We start from the raw sequence: 22,755 nt of genomic DNA, 5'->3' as shown, positions 1-22,755 counted from the left end.
AAGCGAAAAAGAAAAATTGGGAAATTGGGAAATCGGGAGATCGAAAAATCGTGAAAGCGAGAAAGCGAAAACGCGACATCTAGAAATCTATTTCCCGTTTTCGCCTTCGCGTTTACGCGTTTTTGCTTTCTTGATTTCTCGATTTCTCAATTTCCCGATTTCTCAATTTCCCGATTTCTCGATTTCTCGATTTCTCAATTTCCCGATTTCTCGATTTCTATTGCTCAATTTATCGATTTCGATTTCTTGATTTCTTGATTTTGCGTGAAGTTTTTGTACAAACTTCATAGGATTGTAAAAGCGTTGATCAGGCGCACATTTTTAAAATGAAGCGCTTCATACTAAATGTACTTCAGTCAACGCTTTTACACCCCAATGAAGTTACAAAAAGAAGCATTCAATTCTGATATGTTCTATGATTTTAATTTATAAACTCACTTAGGAAAGTGGTCCAAACCGGACCATGATCATAATTAAATGTTGATAGGTTTTTAGACGTACCAATTTATACAAAGTTAGACAACTCTTTTGTGGCGGGATTTTTAAAGTTGGGGAGATTGAGAGCTGAAGATTTTATTTGTTTCTTACAGTACACCTTTACCAGTAGACAGAGATATAAAAGTCTATTCTTCAGGAGGTAATATCGTAATATAAGTGTTCTTTTTATCCCTTTTCAAAACCCATTAATTATGATAATGGCGTTTAAAACACTCAGAAAAAAATCTAAAACAATCTTTTCTGAAATATCATGAAATACATGTATCAATATGGCCGTATTTACACCACAAATTTCAGTCTTAGTACACTGTGAGTATAGACAAAAAAAATGCATTTTAAGTAACATCCTGCTAAACTTGGCTCGATTTTGCTATTAATCTTAAATATATTATATTATACAAAAAGTCATGTTTCTAGATAATAAAAGGCACAGTCACTTAGACATGTTGGGTATATGTATGATACAGATATTTTTTGTTTATTTTGTTGTTGAATAAAATATTCAATTTTCTATATGTATAAATTATACTATAACTATGTATCACTACTGCCAGTACTGCAAGAAGTCAGTCTAAATACTGATAGTAACACAGGGTATGTCTCTGACATGTTGGTAAATTATGTAAGACATGAGCAGTATAGCTGTGGAACCGTAATTCTTACATCAGTCACTGAGTGTCTTCCCTAGAAATTTTTTAATGCATGGTGGGTCTAAGGTGAATTTGCAATGCAGAGCGCAGCGTTGATTTATAGAATTATTTTTATTACACTAGTGAAATGAATTGTGCATATAAATATATGTCAAATTAAAACTTCACAAAAATCTGCAATACAGTGAGGGAGTCAGGAACAGGCACAGGCATGCCTGGATCCCAAAAGTTTTTTCTAAGGGCTCAGTAGAAACATTTTAGGCTCTACTCAGATAGGCAATAATATATGTTTGAAATACCTTATACATGTATCTTGTTTCTGATTATGATGCACAGGCACTCTTCTCAGAAAAAAAATCCTATATATACCTTTATCAATAATTAACACAAGGTACTTAAATTGCGATTTAGAAAAATGTTAGCTGGTGGCGAAATTCTGTTATAATATATGTCGATTTCTCGGCTGTCAACCCCACTAAAACTTGTTATGTCATAAATCTAAATTGATTTATCTTCACAATGGTGTATAACACGCCTACTTTTGTTGTCGGAATCATCCGTAGCAATCCTACCCAAGTATGTCAATAGTAATTATTTCGTCTACCGGGGACTGTATCAAATGAAACTCCGGTGTAATTTTTTCCTCTATCTTCTGCAGACCAGAAAAAAATGCACATCAAAATCCAGTTAAATTTAAAAAAAAATCTGAAACATAAACTATACTGATATGCATGTATATATATACAACTTTTATGTTTCTAGGTCAAGCCAGGCCTTGAAACCTTCCTAGATGCATTGGTTTGTCGAGTAGATTTTGTGGTGTAAACCCGACCATATGTTTCAATTCTTTTAGATACACCTTTACTTGACAAACACTTAGCCCTAAATTAAAAAAAATTATATCCGGATGACACTGTTAGATAATGAAAATATTATGTGAAGGCATATATTATAGGACTATAAATAGTGATAGTTATAAATGTTATATAAATAGCTTATGTTATGTTGGTCTTGTAGGATTTTTCATTGTAGTTCATTTATATATTACAGAGTTTAGTATACGTCCAGTATCACTGAAATAGTAAACATCTGATGAGATTCATTTTGATACTACATTTTAGTTAATCTCACTTAATATATTTGATGTTTATATCATAAATTATGAAATGAAATGTAGATATATAACATGTATAACAACAGAGTGAGATATCAACTCAACAACGCACAAAAACTAAAGATACCTTAACATGCTTAAGTTCATATATTTTGTATTGTAGATTTTCCAGGTATCTCAGCCACAGCTGAAACAAGAGTACATCTAACACTGAAAAGGTCTGTACATACATTTAAATCATGTCTGTTATGTTTAATGCATATTTTACTGAACAGATAGATATGTTATATTAAATTAAAGATTAAAAACATGAATTAGTGTACTTCAAAAGTACATCATATTATCATGATTATACTCATAGGCATGGATACAGAATTTGGAAATTGCAATACACTGTAGTGTCAATAGGAGATATATAGAAATACAGCCTGGTCACGGCACCAAAATGTAGTGGCAATAGGAGATATATAGAAATACAGCCATTCAAGTCTACCATTTAAAAACATCTAAAATTACTTCCGCCCAGGCCGATGTCATTGATGTTCCCATGTAGACAAACAAAAGTACATTAACATAGGATTGAATTCACGCTATTTACACAACATACACTTCATGTGCAATTCATTTATTTGTAGAATTTGGAATTGTCTGAAAAGAAAACTTATTACTGAAACTAGACACAGTATTCCAACATTTCTTTTAAATTTACATGTTACAATGTACTCATGTTTTGTTCACTTCAAAGTTAGATATTTTATTGATCTGCAGTTAGAAGTATGAATTGATGCCAGATGGAATAGACCATTAATGGCATCATGGAAGAATTGTTAATCTGACAGTATAAAAAAAGAGTAAGCCTTATAACCTATATGAATCAGAGATTTTAATACATATCATACAAATCAACATGCAAGTTAAGATGTCGCACTGTTAGTCTGTTCCAGTTGGAACAATACAGATTATTCACTGTATATGTGTGTTGGTAATTTTTCTGGAGAATAATTGATTGGTTTACATTTCTTTTGATTTTGCAGGAAAGTTGATTCTAGTGATTCAGTCAGTGATGGTTTAGTTAGAGACAGTATAGTAGTAATTAAGGTAAATGCCATTTCTGATCTAAGTATCCTCCTCTACATACCCTTTCCTTCCATTGAAAAAAAATTTAACAAAACAAACAGCAAACACAGCAGAATATATATCTAAGCAAAACAAATGAAAAATGGCAGAAACCAAGTAGACATCAAAAACTCACAATTCGAAGAATACGATGTTACTGAAAACGCCATGGTGAAAAATTACAAAAAGGCCAAATAGTCAACATAACCATGGATTTTTCTAGCATTCCACAGGGTCCGGTTTTCGGACCCATTCCCAACGGCAAAAACCCTACATTTTTCCCAATTTTGGGAGTAAAATTCCCAAATGATCAAATTTATTTTCATCTTTATTATTCATGACAGAGATGTTTATTTTATTCAACAGCTAGCTTTATGTCAAAAATCGTCAACAAGTAATGTGTAAATCCAAGTTGAAACATTGAATGACAAACAACATTTGACAAACAATGGCTGCCATATATAAACAGGAAGTGTGGGAAAATACTAAAACCAGATCAAATCCGGAAACGGACAAGTATATAATTCCGGGTTTGTCAATCAAATACAGTTAATAAAAAATGAAAAGAACCAAACATGTGACAGCTATCATAGCAACACTAAAATTGAAAAGTAAAAGATATATATAAAAGAAAATAGAAACAGGATATATTTTATACAGAACTCAAAATATTTTAGTTCACAAACGTTCATGTCAAAATAAAAAAAAATAACAATCCTTTAAAAAGTTAGAACTCATTATTTTGATACTCAAATAAACTTTAATACCATGTTGTTATATTTAAAAACAAATTTAATGAACTAAACACACTAAAACTAACATCTGGTATATTGGTTGTTTTTCCGAATTTCATTGAAAACTGCGCTAAAAAATTCCCAAAACTGGCCAAGGTCCTTTTTCCCAAAATACCCAGATAAACCCCTGATAACTCTATGTAGCAAACATGTTTAATCCCCCACATTCTGTATGTATATGCCTTTCCCAAGTCAGGAGCCTGTTATGCATTGGTTGTCATTTGTTGCCGTGTTACATATTTACTTTTTGTTAACTTTTTTGTACATTAATTAGGCTGTTAGTTTTCTCGTTTGAGCTGTTTTACATTTGTGATTTCAGGGCCTTTTATAGCTGACTATGGGTTACAGCCTTTGCTCATTGTTGAAGGCCTTACATTAACCTATAGCTGTTTATTTCTGTGTCATTTTGTCTCTTGTGGAGAGTTGTCTCATTTCTGAAATGATAGAAAGTATATTTATCTGAAGGTTTACCTTTTCTTATCACATACACTTGTTTTGTAGAAACCTCCAAAACCAACAACTTTAAAGGAGACAGGAGAAATAATCAAGGATTTAATCTCATGTGTGCAGAGACATGAAAATAAATGTAGGTATACTTTTGAATAAATATGATTTGTGTCAGATTGTCTTAATTTTGATTTGACAAACATGCATCAATAATCATGATAATGTAATTATTGAAGGACCTTTTGTCTTATTTTAAAACTATACTGTAAATTGTAAAAATATTTGAAAAAGCTCTCGCCGCGATATAGCCTTTTGTGCTCATGCGGCGTAACGCAAACACCAATCAAGTCTGATAATGTATGTGAAGATAAGGCAAATAACAAATTGAAATTTAAACATAGATTTTACATCTTGGTTCTTTGATATACAATGTTTTGCATGATTATAGATGTTTAAATATTGACATTTTAATATCAACACTTGCATCATACTAGCAAAACTTAGTAAAGGCCAAACATATCTTTGCGTCAACAGATAATACTTAATTTAGTTCTTTTTTTTTACAGATGCACCCAACAGAACACATTGTGTCAGGAACCTTACACAAGAGGTGGGTAAGCTGGACCAGGAGAGTTTTCTACAACTGTCTTACTCAGCCTTAAATAAATCATGTGATATCTCTGATATCAAATGTCTGGAGGAGAGATATCTCATGATAGATGTGATATCTCAGATGAGATCCAATGTATCACAACAGATTCTTGTAGATTATGTCTTAGAGAGGAATGCCAGTGTAGAGGAAGTCAGGAGATGTCTTATTCACAGTATAGCTACCAAACAACCTATACCTGTAAGTAATGATTATTAGATTGTCTGAAGCTACAATATGAAGCTCTTTGTTAAGGTGGTACCTAACGTTGTCACGGAACAGAAGATCCTTCATAAAATACGTTCCAAAAGGAGAATATATTCTGGAATATTATTTCCACAGGATTAAATATTACAGTATATGTTCCTAACGGAATAAATGGTATAGAATAATTGTTCCAACAGGAATAGATATTATGACAATGTTTATAACAAAGTTTCCATTGGAACTTCTGTTAGGCGGAACAAATATACGTTGACAACACTACAGGGAGATAACTCTTTAAAATTAGCCAAATGTTTAATCACATTCTATTGTTAAGGAAATAAAAAGCTTCTCAATGATCAAAATTAGTGTTTGTCAAACTGCTATGTATCCAACCAATTTTTTCCAAGAAAGTGATTGGTTCATTTGCTTTGAAATTTTTATATTTTTTTTAAGGGGTCAAAGTTAATATTTTGTCAAAATTTTATGAAAATTAAACGAGCCAAATTTAAATTAATATTAATCAAGGTGTTGGGTACCAACTTAAGTAAGCGCAGAATTGTGAACAAGTTCAAAAGGCTTGATTTAAGAATTGAATGCTTCTTCTTGTAAATTTATTGGGTTGTAAAGGCATAGACCGAAGTACATTTTAAAAATTGTGGAAATGTATGTCATCATGAAAGTTACATTTTATTTGGAAAATGACGTGAGATTGCTGTTAGCCAATCAAAATAATGTATCATGATGAAACATGCGTTTAGTGAAACATGATGAAATTGAATTGTGATGAGCATTTTATAATATAAATAAGACAAATTCCTGAAACCTGCACTTTCTATCAAGTATTTATTAACAGTTGATTAATGTGTTAAACAAATTGGGTTTGTTGACCATTATATCTTATTTTTTGCAGAGCCTTGTACAAGCAGTAGAACATTTATGTCTTGGAAAGAATCACTCATTTCATGGTAATGTAGTTTAAAAAGATGTAAATTAAACGAAATGAATAGATATGAATTAGGATGTGTGGTGTATAATTAAATTAGTCATCAACCAAACAACAAATTTTAAAATATGGATAAAGACAACTACTAAATGAGCATTTCATTTAGGAATCACTCATTTTCCCTTTTATACATATGCTCAGACAAACGATCAAAATGTTACTTAAAAAAACCAGATTTATGAAAAAACATATTTTAGGAATTTTTCAGAATGACAACAACAAACAAATGAAAACATGACAATTTGAAATTCTTGCCACACCATATCATGAAGTGTATTTTTTTAAAAGTACTTTTACGTTTTAAAAAGAATCAATAATTCTTATAACAAGATGTTTTGTCTCTTTTAAACAGGTAATAACAATATGACCTTGACACAAAAGAGAGCCTGTCTTACCCTAGGAGCTCTGGCTAAGAACCTCAAAGACATTAATAATGATACAGAAGCTCAAAGAATAATAGAAAAGTTTGAGACCTGGCTTGGAATACATAATGAAGGTACAGATGAAATTACAGTTATATTTCATTCTAACAGTAAATGTTAATTGAATAATATATCATCAATACTGTCTGTACAATTCATTTGAGGTTCATTTCTCACATTCAAATATTTAATTGCCATATATTTCATTTTTAAACCCCCTTAAGCATCTAGTTGGCTTGGCTATATTTGGTGTACTTAGAAAATATCTACTTTTTGACACTGTTTTACTTGTATAGATCAATAAATGTTTCAACAATTATGGATGAGTGTAAAATTCAAGTCTTTCCCTATCATTGGGTAAAAGGCAAAACTTCTATAAAAATTAAGTTTTCTTGCATAATATCCATGGAAGTCTCTCATTTTGTCCCTCATTGTTTTTTATCACGTCTGAAAAACTTTCTGTTAATCTAATTACGAATTTGATAAATATTTTAGCGGAGTTTATAGAAATAGTAAAACCAAGAGAGAGACGATCCCTAGGTAGAAAGTACCACGACAGAGACAACCATGTAGCTCTGAAGAGATCACTTATACATATTCTGGGGAATGCTGGTCATCCTAGATCTCTCCAGCATATCACATCTTATATGGAGCTGAATAAAGCCAATCCTGAGTTAAGGAGGGCTGCTTCCCAGGCTCTTAGACATTTTACTTGTAACGAGGTAATATTACAAGGGTTTACATATGAGATTATTTATATGACAATCAAACAAAAATATCGCAAGACTTACATTCTTGACTGGTAGATTGGCCGCTACTCTTTTTTCAGCTGATGGATTACAAATGTAAAAGAAAGGGTATGTTGGGGATGCTGATGAAACAGTTGAATACTTGAAATAATCTTTGTGTTTCTGTACCAAAATCTACTATTTGGAAGAGTTATCTCCCTTAACAATCCAGTCATAATAAAATGGAAGTAAAGGTTTTTAACCAGATTTTTGAGACAAAAATGTCAGTTATTGATTTGGGGATGTACAGTGGCTGGCTGGCCGGCCGGCGGGTGGGCAGCAGCCATATGTTGTCTGTGCATTTACTCATGAACCGTTCAACCAAGGCTTTTAAAATTTTAATATGTTGTTACTAACAACAAAATGAAGGTCAAGTTCAATAATGACAGTTTGACTTTTACTGTTCAGGAGTTATGGTTCTTAAAAGATTGAAAAATGGTGTTTCCAGTCCTGTCTGTGCATTTACTCATGAACTGTTCAACCAAAGCTTTTAAAATTTTAATATGTTGTTACTGATAACAAAATTGAGGTCAAGTTTAATAATGATGATTTTGACTTTTACCATTCAGGAGTTATGGTTCTTGAAAGATTGAAAAATGGTGTTTCCAGACCTGTCCTTGCATTTACTCATGAACCATTCAACCAAAGCTTTTAAAATTTTAAGATGATGTTACTGATGACAAAATGGAGATCAAGTTCAATAATGACGATTTTGACTTTTACCGTTCAGGAGTTATGGTTCTTGAAAGATTGAAATATGGTGTTTCAAGTCGTGTCCGTGTATTTACTCATGAACCGTTCAACTAAAGCTTTTCAAATTTAAATATGTTGTTACTGATGACAAAATTGAGGTCCAGTTCAATAATGGCGATTTTCACTTTTTCTGTTCAGGAGTAATGGTTCTTGAAAGATGGAAAAATTGTGTTTCCAGTCATGTTGTTACATTAATTCATGAACCAATTAACCAAAGCTTTTATGGCAAGGCTTCCAAAACATACTCCGGACATTTGTATAATGTCCGGTAAAAGTCCGGCTGGGCAAAGCATGAAACGGTCATCTACTTTTCCGTTTTCAAGGCTTTCTTAAGAGACAGTCATTTTAACATAATTCTCAATCTTTTTGACCCAACATTTTGCCTTTATCAGCCACACATTTCTGGTCATAAAAGTGTCATGATCATTAATTACTATCAAAACAACCCCTACTTCAATGCTTTTTAATTTTAATCAAGGCTAATTAGTTGTTGGACAGCTGAAATCTACCTGTTCAGGTGACAGGTAAACTATTTTCGGTACCTGACATCGTATAAATTGATCGGTCTATTCAAAGTTATTTTCTTTCATTTCAGCGGTTTGTATCTCATTGTTTTAGTCCAACAGATTAAAATTATAAGAAATACGTTTATAAAAATGATTTGATGAAAAATTAAAAAAGGTTTTAAAAGAAAAATCGTAAGAACTCTGTTGTATGAACTAGAACATATGTGTGCAGGTGGGAAATTTATTATATTATGCATCCTACATTTCTTCAAAAATGCAAAAATTATCATTGATATCTGTATCTAACGTTCATTTCAAGTATTTTGTTAAAGAAATAACGTGGAAAGAGCTTCTTCACCATCAGTCATGCTTTCTATATGTACACAGATTTTCCGTATCTGTTTCTGGTCCAGGTTTTACCATTGTCAAGTCAACATCCGGTATAAGAAAATGTGATTTATAAACGATGTAAAGTTTTTGAAAACGTCATTTTGCACAAATAAAGAGTCTAAAGCAGATATGAGCACGCTGATGTGCACACTTGGAATGATGCACTGCCAATTTAACAGTTTACGTCAGAACATCAAATTCATATCAAAGTAAAGTTTAATATCGTTTCTTTTAATCTAATGTTAATCACTGGGATGGCCATCTGATTACCATAATTGCCTTATATAACTTAGTCTTAAGGGATTAAAATCGGGATCAGATATGAAATGTTCAGCTGGCTCAAATATTGTTTGGAAGCCCTGAGTTATGGTCCTTGTGATATTGAAAAATGCCAAGACACAAATAAATCTGGTTTGCTGTTGCTCTGACAGCCTCTTGTTATATCAATAGTATGCTTATATTATGCAATGCTGCTCTTTTATTAAATAGCATATTTTATTTTTATTTGTATCTGCATTTTTTATCCTTAGTGTAAAGCTCAATGTTCAGTCTATTTTACTATTTATGTATATATTTTAGAGTGCTGCACATCTATTAAGATCAACCTTATTTGACTCTGAAGATGTAGTCAGACATAGTGCCTATGAGATTTATGTAGAACACCCTGAAAGTAAACAACTGACCAAAGAGCAAGAAGATGCTGTGCTGGCGTAAGTTTACTTTTCGTGACAAACATCTTTTATTTTATATTCTCAATATATGCTCTTTTTGTTTGCTTTTCAGTTGTAAGCATTTGTATAGAATTTATGCTTTCCCTGTCATATTTCAAAAGTGTACACCAAAATGTTGTAATTATTGAAGATCTGGATTTAAATGACAATAGATATCTAACAAAATGTAATTATACCCCTGCATCAAAAAAGTTGGGGTATACTATTTCTTGTCTGTCTGTTTGTCCATCCATCCGTCCCATGAATATTTTTACGTCACATCATTCTCTAATCTACAGCATCTGATTATAAGGGTTACTGAAATTTTGTTTCAGAATTTATATAAGTCAGCTATACTGTGTGTTGCATTTTCAGATTCATCACTCAATAACTTCCTGGGCGGACTGAGGTATCATCTGACAGTGAGTTACTGCTCACAGTTTCACTTGTTATTGATCTTTTCATTACAGACAAAAGTACACATACCCAATGATCACGAGAGTAAGACGAGGAACTCTAGCAGACATTCTAAAGGCATTAAGTTTCCATCTTGGCATGCCAAAGTTTGACTGGAGTAAGACAGTTGGCAGTAAGAAGTTAGGAGCATCCTTTGGATTTAGAGAGGAAAACTTTGTAGACTTACATCTAGGTATGGTACATATAGATTCTCCTGCAATTGAAAGTAGGTGAAAATATTTCTCCAAGTGGGGTAGTTGAATGTTGGATTTTCAACATTGAAATGATGATTTGGGAAACCAAATAATTATGCGTCCTATATTTTTCTCATCTATTAAAATTTAGGAGAATGATGTAAAATGATTAATTATTCAATTTCTTTTTTATTCATCTTTATGGTCAATATTTTACTTTGATATGTTTAATTTCATCTAGGCAACAAATAAACAAATATATTCTACTTTAGGAAAATATTTTCTTTATTTTTCAGAGCCATTCAAAGGGAAGTTTGAATTAAAAGTAGATAACTTGGCTTTTGCTGAAGTAAATGTTGGTCTCATTGGCATGAAGTTTGACATCTTTAGAGTGTCTCTTTGTTACAAGAAAAAAGTCCAATACAATCTCAATATTTTGAAGGTAAAGATTTTTTTTAGAACTGAAAAACTGACTATAGATTCATATATTTTCCATTGTATCAATTTCCTACTAGGATAAAAGTTGCTTATCTTCAAGGGTCAAGGGTACCTTTTTAGCTCACCTGGCCCAAAGAGCCAAGTGAGCTTTTCTCTTCACTTTGCGTCCGGCGTCCGTCGTCGTCCGGCGTTAGCTTTTACAAAAATCTTCTCCTCTGAAACTTCTGGGCCAAATCAAGCCAAACTTGGCCACAATCATCATTGGGGTATCTAGTTTAAAAAATGTGTGGCGTGACCCGGTCAACCAACCAAGATGGCCGCCACGGCTAAAAATAGAACATAGGGGTAAAATGCAGTTTTTGGCTTATAACTCAAAAACTAAAGCATTTAGAGCAAATCTGACTGGGGTAAAAATGTTTATCAGGTCAAGATCTATCTGCCCTGAAATTTTCAGATGAATTGGTCAATCGGTTGCTGGGTTGCTGCCCCTGAATTGGTAATTTTGAGGAAATTTTGCTGTTTTTGGTTATTATCTTGAATATTATTATAGATAGAGATAAACTGTAAACAGCAATAATGTTCAGCAAAGTAAGATCTACAAATAAGTCAACATGACCAAAATGGTCAGTTGACCCGTTTAGGAGTTATTGCCCTTTATAGTCAATTTTTAACCATTTTTCGTAAATTAAAGTAATCTTTTACAAAAATCTTCTCCTCTGAAATTACTGGGCCAAATTAAACCAAACTTGGCCACAATCATTTTTGGGGTATCTAGTTTAAATAATGTGTGGCGTGACCTGGTCAACCAACCAAGATGGCCGCCACCGCTAAAAATAGAACATAGGGGTAAAATGCAGTTTTTGGCTTATAACTCAAAAACCAAAGCATTTTGAGGAAATCTGACATGGGATAAAAATGTTTATCAGGTCAAGATCTATCTGCCCTGAAATTTTCAGATGAATCGGTCAATTGGTTGTTGGGTTGCTGCCCCTGAGTTGGTAATTTTGAGGAAATTTTGCTGTTTTTGGTTATTATCTTGAATATTTTTATAGATAGAGATAAATTGTAAACAGCAATAATGTTCAGCAAAGTAAGATCTACAAATAAGTCAACATGACCAAAATGGTCAGTTGACCCCTTTAGGAGTTATTGCCCTTTATAGTCAATCTTTAACCATTTTTCATAAATCTAAGTAATCTTTAACAAAATCTCCACTGAAACTACTAGGCCACAATCATCTTTGGGGTATCTAGTTTGAAAAATGTGTCCGATGACCTGGCCATTCAACCAAGATGGCCGCCACGGCTAAAAATAGAACATAGGGGTAAAATGCAGTTTTTGGCTTATAACTATGAAACCAAAGCATCTAGAGCAAATCTGACAAGAAGTTAAATTGTTAATCAAGTCAATATCTATCTGCCCTGAATTTTTCAGATGAATTGGACAACTGGTTGTTGGGTTGCTGCCCTCCAATTGGTAATTTTTAAAGAAATTTTGCCGTTTTTGGTTATCTTGAATACTATTATAGATAGCGATAAACTGTAAACAGCAATAATGTTCAGCAAAGTAAGATCTACAAATAAGTCAAAATGACCTAAATGGTCAATTGACCCCTTAAGGAGTTATTGCCCTTTATAGTCAATTTTTAACAATTTTCATTAATTTGGTAAATTTATGTAAATTTTTACCAAATATAGTTCTCTGTTACTAATGGGCAAAGTTCATTATAGATATAATTGTAAGAAGCAAAATCGTTCAGTAAAGTAAGAACTTCAAACACATCACCATCACCAAAATACAATTTTGTCATGAATCCATTTGTGTCCTTTGTTTAATATGCACATAGACCAAGGTGAGCGACACAGGCTCTTTAGAGCCTCTAGTTTTGGTTGTGTCTTTTTTTTTTTGGGGGGGGGGGGGGGGGGGGCTTTATTTAACTATAGACTATCTCATGATGGTCACTTTTTATTGGTTGAGGCAACCTGAGTCCCCTAAGAGAACCACTGACCTTTGGTAGGAAAACTTATAATCATAGTCAATTTAGATTGGAGTGCAGGGCAACTGCAATGTGCAAGATTCTAACTTACAACCTAGGTGTCATCAGGCTAGTGAAACAGCAGTTGGACTACCTGCATCACTTGGCCCCAAGACCCCTTTTTGTATTCCTTTAAATATTTTACTTTGCTGCTGCCCCTTACCCATAGAAAATGGCAATTTAGAAAAATTATTGAATCAAAAATAATGACTATAAAGTACATGTGTTAATTTTTAAAAAAATTTTAGGACTTTGGTTTTGATGACATCCAGAATATAGCTTCAGCCTTTGACAGACTTTTCCACAAGATTATAGATCCGATCGTAGAAGCTGTTAATGTTATAAAGGAACTTATTGAGATGGTGAAAGAAATGACTTTTGTTCAACTTGTCAAGGAAATTATACAGATTTTCAAAAATCTTCCAGATATAATTCACAAAATAGTTGAATCAGTAAAGACAGCATATCATAAATTGATTGATTTTGATGGCTCTCCGTTAATTGACAGATTCAAGAAAGTGATTAACAGAGTAACGAACTTCATCACCGATGTAAAATCTGATGTGTTAGGATTTTACCATGTAAGTTTGCTGTTTAACAACATGTCTGTCAAGCATTGAGTAAATTCAGAGAAAAATAGAGTTTAAGTTAAACATTTATGGAGTTGTAGATAAATTTTCCAAATAATTATAGGATCCAAGAAGTCTTTTCTTATTGAAAAAAAAACCCAAAATGTTTCAATCTTGTTATAAAACTGTTGATATAAACTTGATTAATTATAAACAGAATCTAATTCTGTACATTGAAATGTTTTTAAACCATAAAGTGTAATGGAATGTCATCATTTGTTTTAGGGGCCAGCTGAGGCGCACCTCTGTGTGCGGGATTTGCATTGACGGCTCATTGGTGACCTTCAGCTGTTTGCTCTTTGGTCAAGTTGTTGTCTCTACATATTCCCCATTTCTATTCTCAATTTAATGTAGTCAAGGGGAGATAATCAAAACAAAAATTATTAAAATATTTTATTTGTAGATGTGAGAAGAACAGATATGTTTTTGGAGACTACTGTTTACCAAAAATTTGCATGTTTTATGTGTATGATAAAGTAGTAAAGATAGTTTAAGTTTTGTTTGTTTCAATGTTAAGTATTCAATGAGTATTGTATATTATATAGTATAGCAGATGTAATGACAGTAACTCTATCTCATTTGTGGCCCATGAGATGGGAGAAGGATTTTACTTAATTAAAGATGTCTGGTTTTATTTGTTTCAATAGATATTGTACATTATAGAGTATAGCAGATGTAATGACAGTAACTCTACCATTTGTGGCCCACGAGATGGGGGAAGGATTTATTCTGATTAAAGACAGCTGGAAGTTCTGGGAAAATCCTGTCCAATCATTTAATGGCATTGAAATGGCACTTCTCAAGTAAGTACACAAATATCATAGTCAATGATCAAATTTCTTAGTAATATTTTCAAAAGTGTGCACCAACACATCATAATTGGTTCAAAATGTCATAAAAGTGGATTTCGTGGGAACAAGGGAACCATCAATTTAAATATTCAACAAATTGCAAATTTTCTAAAGGAACGTATGCTGACTTTGTCAAAACCACAAAATTAAATATCCACGAATATGCATTAGTTTTCCTCAAACCACGAAAATTAATGAATCCACAGTAGTACTATATAGAATGATATTAAATGAGTTTTTATAAAATTGAGAATGGAAATGGGGAATGTGCCAAATCGACAACAACCTGAACAAAAAAAACTACTGAAGGCCACCAATGGATCTTCAACATAGCAAGAAAATTCTGCACTTGAGCTGTGCTTCAGCTGGCCTCGTAACAAAGTTCAGTGATAATGGTTCAGTTTACAAATGATTAAGAAAACTTTTCTTGCTCTTCTGTTATAACAAAAAATAATGTCAAGAGAATCAAAGAAACCATGTTTTGTTGCAAATTAAATTCCAATTTAACACTCTTATTAATTTGCAGTTTCATGTAGAATTGAATATGTATTAATTTTCAGGTTTAAATTAGCTGTTGCGACCTTTATTGAAGCCAAGAATACAATAATGGGTTCCTGTTTCTTTGCTAAAGGTATGTTTGAGTTATAAATACTTAAACTGAACAAAATATATATCGATACTTTAAGGTGGATCCCTACAGTAATAATATTTTTTTTCACCAGTGAATTTTTCTTAAATTTTGCATAAATATACTATGCAATGGCCTCTATAAAAATTTGTGTTGAAATATAGGTTATTTGACTAAAAGAGCGGGTTGGACATTTTTTGTCATTAAGATGTATCTAGATATATATATAAAAAAAGTATAAGAACGTCTAAACAAGTAACAACTCTACGACAGATAGAGTAAGTTTATATGTAGTAAACTACTAGAGAGACACTTTAAAATCATAAGCTTGAGGACAGACATTATGGATAAAGGGGAAGATATTACATAAAACATTGAAAAGAAAACAAGAGTTAGCTATAGAGTACCACAAATCCTTCTAGAAAATGTAGTGAACAGTTTCATTGGAAGGTCAACTGTTAGTATTCCATTATTGACACATTTGGTTTTTATTTATCTAAAGGCATTTTTACTTTAATCTTATCAAATTGTAAATGACATATATTTACAGGACAAACACCATACTGGTTCCATCCAGGAGAAGAAGTTAAAGGTATCCTTGATGACTTGAATGTTGTATTGAGAATGGCTCAAGATGAAATCCATGATATATACCTTAATCCATCAGCTGGTTCAAGTCTGTCTCCAGATGTTATTACTGATGGGTTTAAGGTCAGTGTAAGCGGGTTTTTTTTGCGGAGATTTGCAATTCAAGCAATTTCACTGTTTCTGATTGCTGAATAGTATGCTTTCACTATACAATTGATATTTGTTTCACTGGTTTTATAAGTTTCTATGTATGTGAGCCTCAAGCAGGACAGTTCCAAATATTATCATTTTTTGTCTTGTCTTGACGGAGTCAAAAAGTTTCAGGGGTCGGAAACGGCGTCAACAATGTATTAGTTTGTGATTAGGTCTAGTTTATGGTGAACCACAAGTGGTAGGTCAATCATATTTGGTATGCAGTTGTATAAGCATTGCCACATCTCATTTCCATGGATTTTATTTGAACCTGCCCCCTCAGTCATGGTCTAGTAACTTTGAAACTTTTGCTTTTTTTTTTACATGTATTAGTTTGTGATTAGGTCAGTTTATGGGGAAACACAAGTGGTAGGTCAATCATATTTGGAATGCAGTTGTATAAGCATTGGTACACCTCATTTTCATGGAGATAATTTGACTCCGCTCCCTTAGGCATGGTCTATTGACTTTGAAACTTATCTTAGCTTAAATGTATTAGTTTTTGATTATATCATTTTAAGATGCACTGCTAATGTCAAGTCAATGATATTTGGTATGCAAATTTATTGGCATTTGCAAGTATTGTTTCCATGGAGATTATATAGCCCCACCCCCTCTTCATGGTTCATTGACTTTGAAACTTTTACATAGTTTACAAGTTAATGTTTGTATTTAGGTTTGGGAATGACTTATAATAAGTCAATGTTAAATTCTAATTTGTAAACTCAAACGAACATAAAATATTTATCAAATAACCACAAACTCTCACATGGGAGACGCCACTTGCAGAGGCAAGCGCACATTTTATTATAAATATGAGTATAATATTGTAGAAAATTCATGTAAATTCACAGCTATTTAAAAGCAGCTTGTACTGGTTTACCCATACTTGTGGTCCACAAATCTGAAAATAAATAATATAATTAATAATATTATTTATTTGGCAAAATGCTACTGTACTCTTTCCCTGCAATGGCTCGAATGACTTTAAACCACCTGAGTTCACTCGTGCATGAACTCAATATCTCAATCGAACCGACCTTACTATAATTAACCAAACACATGTCAACTATAAACAAACAACATTTTTCATGTTTGATTTTGTACAACTTTGATAAATACATGTATTTGGTATGCAGTTGTATTAGCATTAATTGGCACATCTCATTTACATGGAGATTGTTTAGCCATGTAACTCCGTCATGGTTCATTGACTTTGAATACTTGCATAATTTGTGTAAGATGTTAAAGTATTGCTATTTTGATTTCAACATTTGCATAATCAAAATTACAAAAAGGCGAGATATCTCTGTGATAACAGTTTATTGAAAAAAATACTATAATGTAGCTAGCTCATTTTGGACATCAATGTTATAAGTAAACCTCAGAGTAAAACACATTAAATATACCATGTTATGGGATGATTTTATTTTATTTCATTTACTTCTTCAAAGCTTTGAATATTTTCATTGCAGATCTGTACATCTTTTCAAGGGGAGATAACTCAATAATTTTGCAATGTATATTTTCAGGGATCCAAGAGCTTTATTCACGAAACTATCAAAGGAGTTGTAGAAGAAGTTAATTCCACTTTATCTGGTGTAATCACCATAGCTAAACCATTCTGGGAAAAGATCTCCCATCTCATGGACATGTTCAAGAAAATAAAACATGCATATACATTTCTACGGGATGTGTAAGTAAAACTTATTTCTTTACAATTTTAGGTAGCTTTGTTTAAGGCCTATACTGTCGGCATGGCAAATACCAAAGAACAGCTATCTCTTTTGTTCTTTGTTGTTGTATTTTATATGAGCTTGACACTTTTATTCATGTATATTGAATCTCTTTTCGTTTGCATGAAGGAAATGAACTTGAATAAGAAAGATAAAGAAACTGTTATTAAATACTGTTCAGTAATTTTTCTTTCCCATTTTATCAGATGACACAAAAATTAATAGAAATATTGAAAGGTAGTGATTTTTGAAATGATTCTTTATTAAGCCTTAATCTTTTGGATTTGAATTTATTCTTCATGGTTTTTGATGGTGTATGAAAAACCAATACACTAATCAGGTAAAGAGATATTTTTAGCTTTCTTTGAGGAACACATCGTATTTAATAATTGAAAAGTTAAACATTTACATAATAAATTACGCTTTCTTTTAAATGCAGAATTCATAAAGGAAAGTATTACATGCAGAAACTATTTGGGTCAAAGTTTCATCGTAAATTTCCCAGAATTCCTGCGTCCTGCGAGTCGAGCTGTGGATGTGGAGAGTATCACCGTGACAACAAAGGAAGATATGGTGTAGAACTAGCTTTCAAAAAAAATTATCAGGTATGTTATAAATATTAAGATGTAGATACAACTGTCATAGCGTCGCTGGGCTTCTAAAATGTCGTATACAACTTTTTTGGCTAAAAATACTTTTTGACACCAATGGTCTGGGCGGGAGGAAATCTTTGGTATTACAAAATAGCATACAGTTAGACCAATCAAAATGTGTGTAATAAGACATATTACAAATTTGCCAATGTCAGTTGTTTGTAAAGTTTGCTTCCAAAATGTTGTATGAAAACTTGAAAATCGTTATAGAATGGCTTTGGGAAAAAAATAATTGTACATTTCTTTATTTCTGTGAAAATGATTTAAGTTCTTAGATAATCCAGAGATGTCAAAGTTTTTATTTCACTGCTATTTACAAAAATGTTCAAGTTCACATACGACATTTTGGAAGCACGCATTTTGTCAAAATTTTCAAAGCCTGTTTGTGAGATATTTTTTTCTTGAAAAATTTGTAATTTACAACATTTTAGAAGCCTAGGGACGATAGATGTTAAAAAATGTGAACTGTCAAGCTTAGGAATTTATAAAGTGTATCAATATCTGTTAACTTAATACACTTATAAATAACTATAAAGACCATATCAAGTTTAAACACATTTAAATCTTTTCAGTGTGAATCTTTTTGATGTTTTATGAGCTAAGTCGGATAGAAATCGACCTTAAGATGTTACATAACACTACAGGGAGATAACTCTGTAAAATCAGCTAAATCTTTTCATCACATTGTATTGTTAAGGAAATATTAAGCTTCTCAATCATCAAATTAAGTGTTTGTCAAACTGCTATAAATCCGAGAAAGTTTTTTGAAATTTTTATATTTTTGTCAAAGGGTCAAAATAAATATTTTGTCAAATTTTAGGAAAATTGAAAGAGCTAAATTAGTTTTAGTCAAGGTGTTTGGTACCACCTTCAGCAAGTGAACATATACATGTACATGTATTATAAGATGTTGATTGAGTTTGGAACATTCAAATAGGAAATGAGAAATGAATGTTCGTCTGTTTTGTACAGCTTTTGTAAAAACTAAATTTTCAAACAGTTACAGGCCTTGCATAGAGATTTTGTTTAACCCATATTAGGATAAGAAAAGTATTGATATTCATTTGCATACCGTTGATTTCAATTCTACCCAGTTCATATATTCAATAGAAAATGTATACAAGTTATATTTATACTGCTTTTATATCTTTCAATTTGACAAAAAGTTTATTTTTATACTATAGAAAGTTGTAGCTCCATTCCATGGTACTGTCTATAGAGTGAGTGACACAGAGGTATTAGTACGACCAACTAGAGCGGATCTAATTATGTATGAAGTAGTGGTTAGTGGCTTTGAACTAGACACCAGAATTGATGAAGATAAGAAAGGAATTTTCAAAAAGGCTGGTAGACAGATTGGAGTGTCCAAAAAATTGTCTGACTGTGAAGACAACTTCCTGTTTGTATCAATGAGGAAACGACCGAACAATACTGAATCTATATCAGATGTACCAGCTGATGGTTATTCTTATATTGATCCAGCTCCTTATCTGAAGAAGAGATTCCCAAGGTCTGGTCACAAGTCAACGTGTAATGGTTTCTCCTATTATTACATTGGTATGAATGCAGAGGAAGGGGACATGACTGGAGAACCTGAAGACGACAAAGATGAGATTGATCGTCATGACGACGGAAGTAAATCTAAGTCACCATTTGGCGGCCATCGTCATGGAAGATCCGTGGAGAACCAACCAGAGCATCCTGTGTGGATGCAACATTTCAAGGAGAGGTTTCACAATATGACTGGAAAGTTTGATAAATACAAGAATATGTTGTCTAAAGCAGCTAAGTAAGTTTGAAACACATATAATGTTTGAAAGCAATAAATATTTTTTTCAATTTTTATCTTTGAAATGAAAATTACTCAAATTCTTAGCTTTCCAGTTATAAATAAAATTTAAGATGTAAGATAGATTTTTCGCTTTTCAATACGGTTAATTTCTGTACTTGTGTACTGGCATGAAATGGTATAGATAATAAACTAAGTGGAACTTAGATAACCTAGTATTTTATTTTCAGGTCATTTCTGCCTAAGTTTGATATTAATGGCAAGCCCCTAACAGAACTCAGCAATCTGTTAGCTGGCTCTCCATTGATACAGCAATTAGATGTCATAGTTAAAGAAGTGGCAGACAAACTACGAACAGAACCATTAATGTACCCTGATGGAATGCCATTACATCAGATCAGACGTAAACTGAAGAAAGCTCATACTACAGTGACAGGAGACAGACTTTCTATGATTGACAAGTTACTGGAAATGGCTGTGGAGGGTTTGTAATTTTACAATGGGATAGTGGAAGGCTTGATAACATCTATGTCATGTGGTCACTTGCGGATAGTTGTCTCATTGGCGGTCCTACCACATCCTTATTCTGAACATTTGAAAATAATTGTGGATATGCATATTTCTTTCTCAATTTTACAGTTTTTGGCTCTTTTAATCTTCATGAAATTCTGACAAAATGTTTATTTAGACCCTTTGGCAGAAATGTTAACAATTTAAAAAAAAATTGAACCACACACTTTATTGAAAAAATTTCATTTTATTAATATATACTAGATATATAGCAGTCTGACACATACTACTTTTAATCATTGAGAAGCTTAATGTTACCTTTAGTGGCTTTACAATAAAACATGATTTAAAAATATAGCTGCTTTTTACAGAGATATCTCCATGTTGTGTTATGTTCCACCTAAAAAAAGTATATTAGCCCAAAACAAAATGAATGTTAATTATTTCATACTAAAGGGATACAACTCTAGCCCCAAAACAGGGGAGACAAATAAATCTACTTGAAAATTTGCAAATTTGACTGTTTCAAAATGTTATCTGAAATTTGCTATTAAGCAGTTTTTGGAAGTACATATTAATAAAACAAAACATATCTTTATTTTTTTCAGAATGTGGAAGTTTTGAAAAGTCCATAATAGGAGGGTATGGCCATTACTGTGAAGCCCATGAAGATTGCCATGGTATTACATGTGGAATGGTGTTCAGGGATGGATTTGAGAGGGCTTTGGTCAAGGTTGACGTTAGACTTGACAGCTGTTCTAATCAGCTTCACATCACAATAAAGGATCAAATGAAAAACTTTACACTCACTTGTAAGTGGAAAACAATTATTAGATGTCTTTTGAAAAAATCTTTTTATAGAAATAAGAAGATGTGATATGAGTGCCAATGAGACAACTCTACATCCAAGTCACTATGTGTGAAAAGCAATCAATTGTTTGTCCTTTGACATGGAGCCTTGGCTTTGACTTATACCCAACAGCAAGCTATTAAGGACCCAAAGATGACAAATGTTAAACAATTTAAATAAAAAAACCAACAATCCAATCTATATAAAAAAAAAAAAAAAACATTTGTGAACCACATCTTTACAAACAAAAACAACTAAACATCAGGTTCCTTAGTTAAGAGAGTTAGAAAACAATTAAACTACTGTCTAAGGCCTAGCATAGTATTATGTAGTTCCATCAAATACGAAGGCGTAACATTTTCTTTAATACTGTGGATTTATTTATTTTCATAGGTATTGATTTTCATGCATTGAGGAAAACTTGAGTTCCCCTGTACCCAGGAATCACACGAAAATTGGTATCCAATGAATAATAATGAATCCACAATACAATGTTTGTCTTCTTAATTTTCAGCTCAGAAACATATCATGGTGGTTAATTTACCTAAGACAGAGGACAGAGAGTTAGTATTTGATATTAGAATTGACTCGTCAAATGACAGCAGAGTAAATGTTACATTATCTGGAGCAGTATGTTCTACAACTCATTACTCCTGCTTTGAAGATGTAGAACTCCTCAGAGATTTACCCATTGATACTGACAACAAAGTGTGTTACAACAGTACGTAATTGAGAAAGAAATATTAATTGATACAATCTGCCTGAAAAGAAAATATCAGTTGTAACCAATTTCACTCAAAAGATTGGTAGGAGCCACTAAAACATCTAAGTAAATAAGTGGTATGATTGCAAATGAGATAACACTCTATCAGACCAAATGACAATATAGTGCCATGTACGGCTTTCAACAATGAGTAAGACCCATAATTCTTAGTCAGCTATAAAAGGCTCCAAAGAAAAATGCAAAACAATTCAAAAGAGAAAACTAACGGCCTGATTTATTTACAAAATAATGAATGAAAAACAAATATGATATATATCAAAAATCACTGTCAGAATTACAGGCTCCATTATATTCAAGATTGGAAGATATTTAAAAAAAAAAACCAACATGATTTTCTTACTGTAAACGAATTATTTTTAAAATTATTTACTTTTT

General features: G+C 32.3%; 1 protein-coding gene across 1 annotated transcript in view; it reads left to right on the top strand.

Moving 5' to 3' along the window:
• LOC143075039 (uncharacterized) overlaps positions 1-22,755 on the top strand; it is a 70,169-nt gene that overhangs the window by 5,518 nt on the left and 41,896 nt on the right. The window contains exons 8-28 of the mRNA XM_076250276.1: positions 591-637; positions 2,426-2,480; positions 3,297-3,360; positions 4,674-4,758; positions 5,186-5,469; positions 6,386-6,440; positions 6,831-6,974; positions 7,396-7,622; positions 9,917-10,047; positions 10,518-10,696; positions 10,994-11,139; positions 13,419-13,751; positions 14,463-14,602; positions 15,211-15,281; positions 15,829-15,989; positions 17,591-17,754; positions 18,234-18,399; positions 19,632-20,236; positions 20,467-20,720; positions 21,355-21,558; positions 22,111-22,317. Coding sequence (XP_076106391.1) covers positions 591-637; positions 2,426-2,480; positions 3,297-3,360; positions 4,674-4,758; positions 5,186-5,469; positions 6,386-6,440; positions 6,831-6,974; positions 7,396-7,622; positions 9,917-10,047; positions 10,518-10,696; positions 10,994-11,139; positions 13,419-13,751; positions 14,463-14,602; positions 15,211-15,281; positions 15,829-15,989; positions 17,591-17,754; positions 18,234-18,399; positions 19,632-20,236; positions 20,467-20,720; positions 21,355-21,558; positions 22,111-22,317 — 3,722 coding nt within the window. The remainder of the gene's footprint in view (positions 1-590; positions 638-2,425; positions 2,481-3,296; positions 3,361-4,673; positions 4,759-5,185; positions 5,470-6,385; positions 6,441-6,830; positions 6,975-7,395; positions 7,623-9,916; positions 10,048-10,517; positions 10,697-10,993; positions 11,140-13,418; positions 13,752-14,462; positions 14,603-15,210; positions 15,282-15,828; positions 15,990-17,590; positions 17,755-18,233; positions 18,400-19,631; positions 20,237-20,466; positions 20,721-21,354; positions 21,559-22,110; positions 22,318-22,755) is intronic.

The sequence above is a fragment of the Mytilus galloprovincialis genome, chromosome 5, assembly GCF_965363235.1.
Source record: "Mytilus galloprovincialis chromosome 5, xbMytGall1.hap1.1, whole genome shotgun sequence".
Classification (NCBI taxonomy): Eukaryota; Metazoa; Mollusca; class Bivalvia; order Mytilida; family Mytilidae; genus Mytilus; species Mytilus galloprovincialis.
The sequence above is the reverse complement of the archived record's forward strand: the minus strand, read 5'-3'. Positions and strand labels throughout refer to the sequence as shown.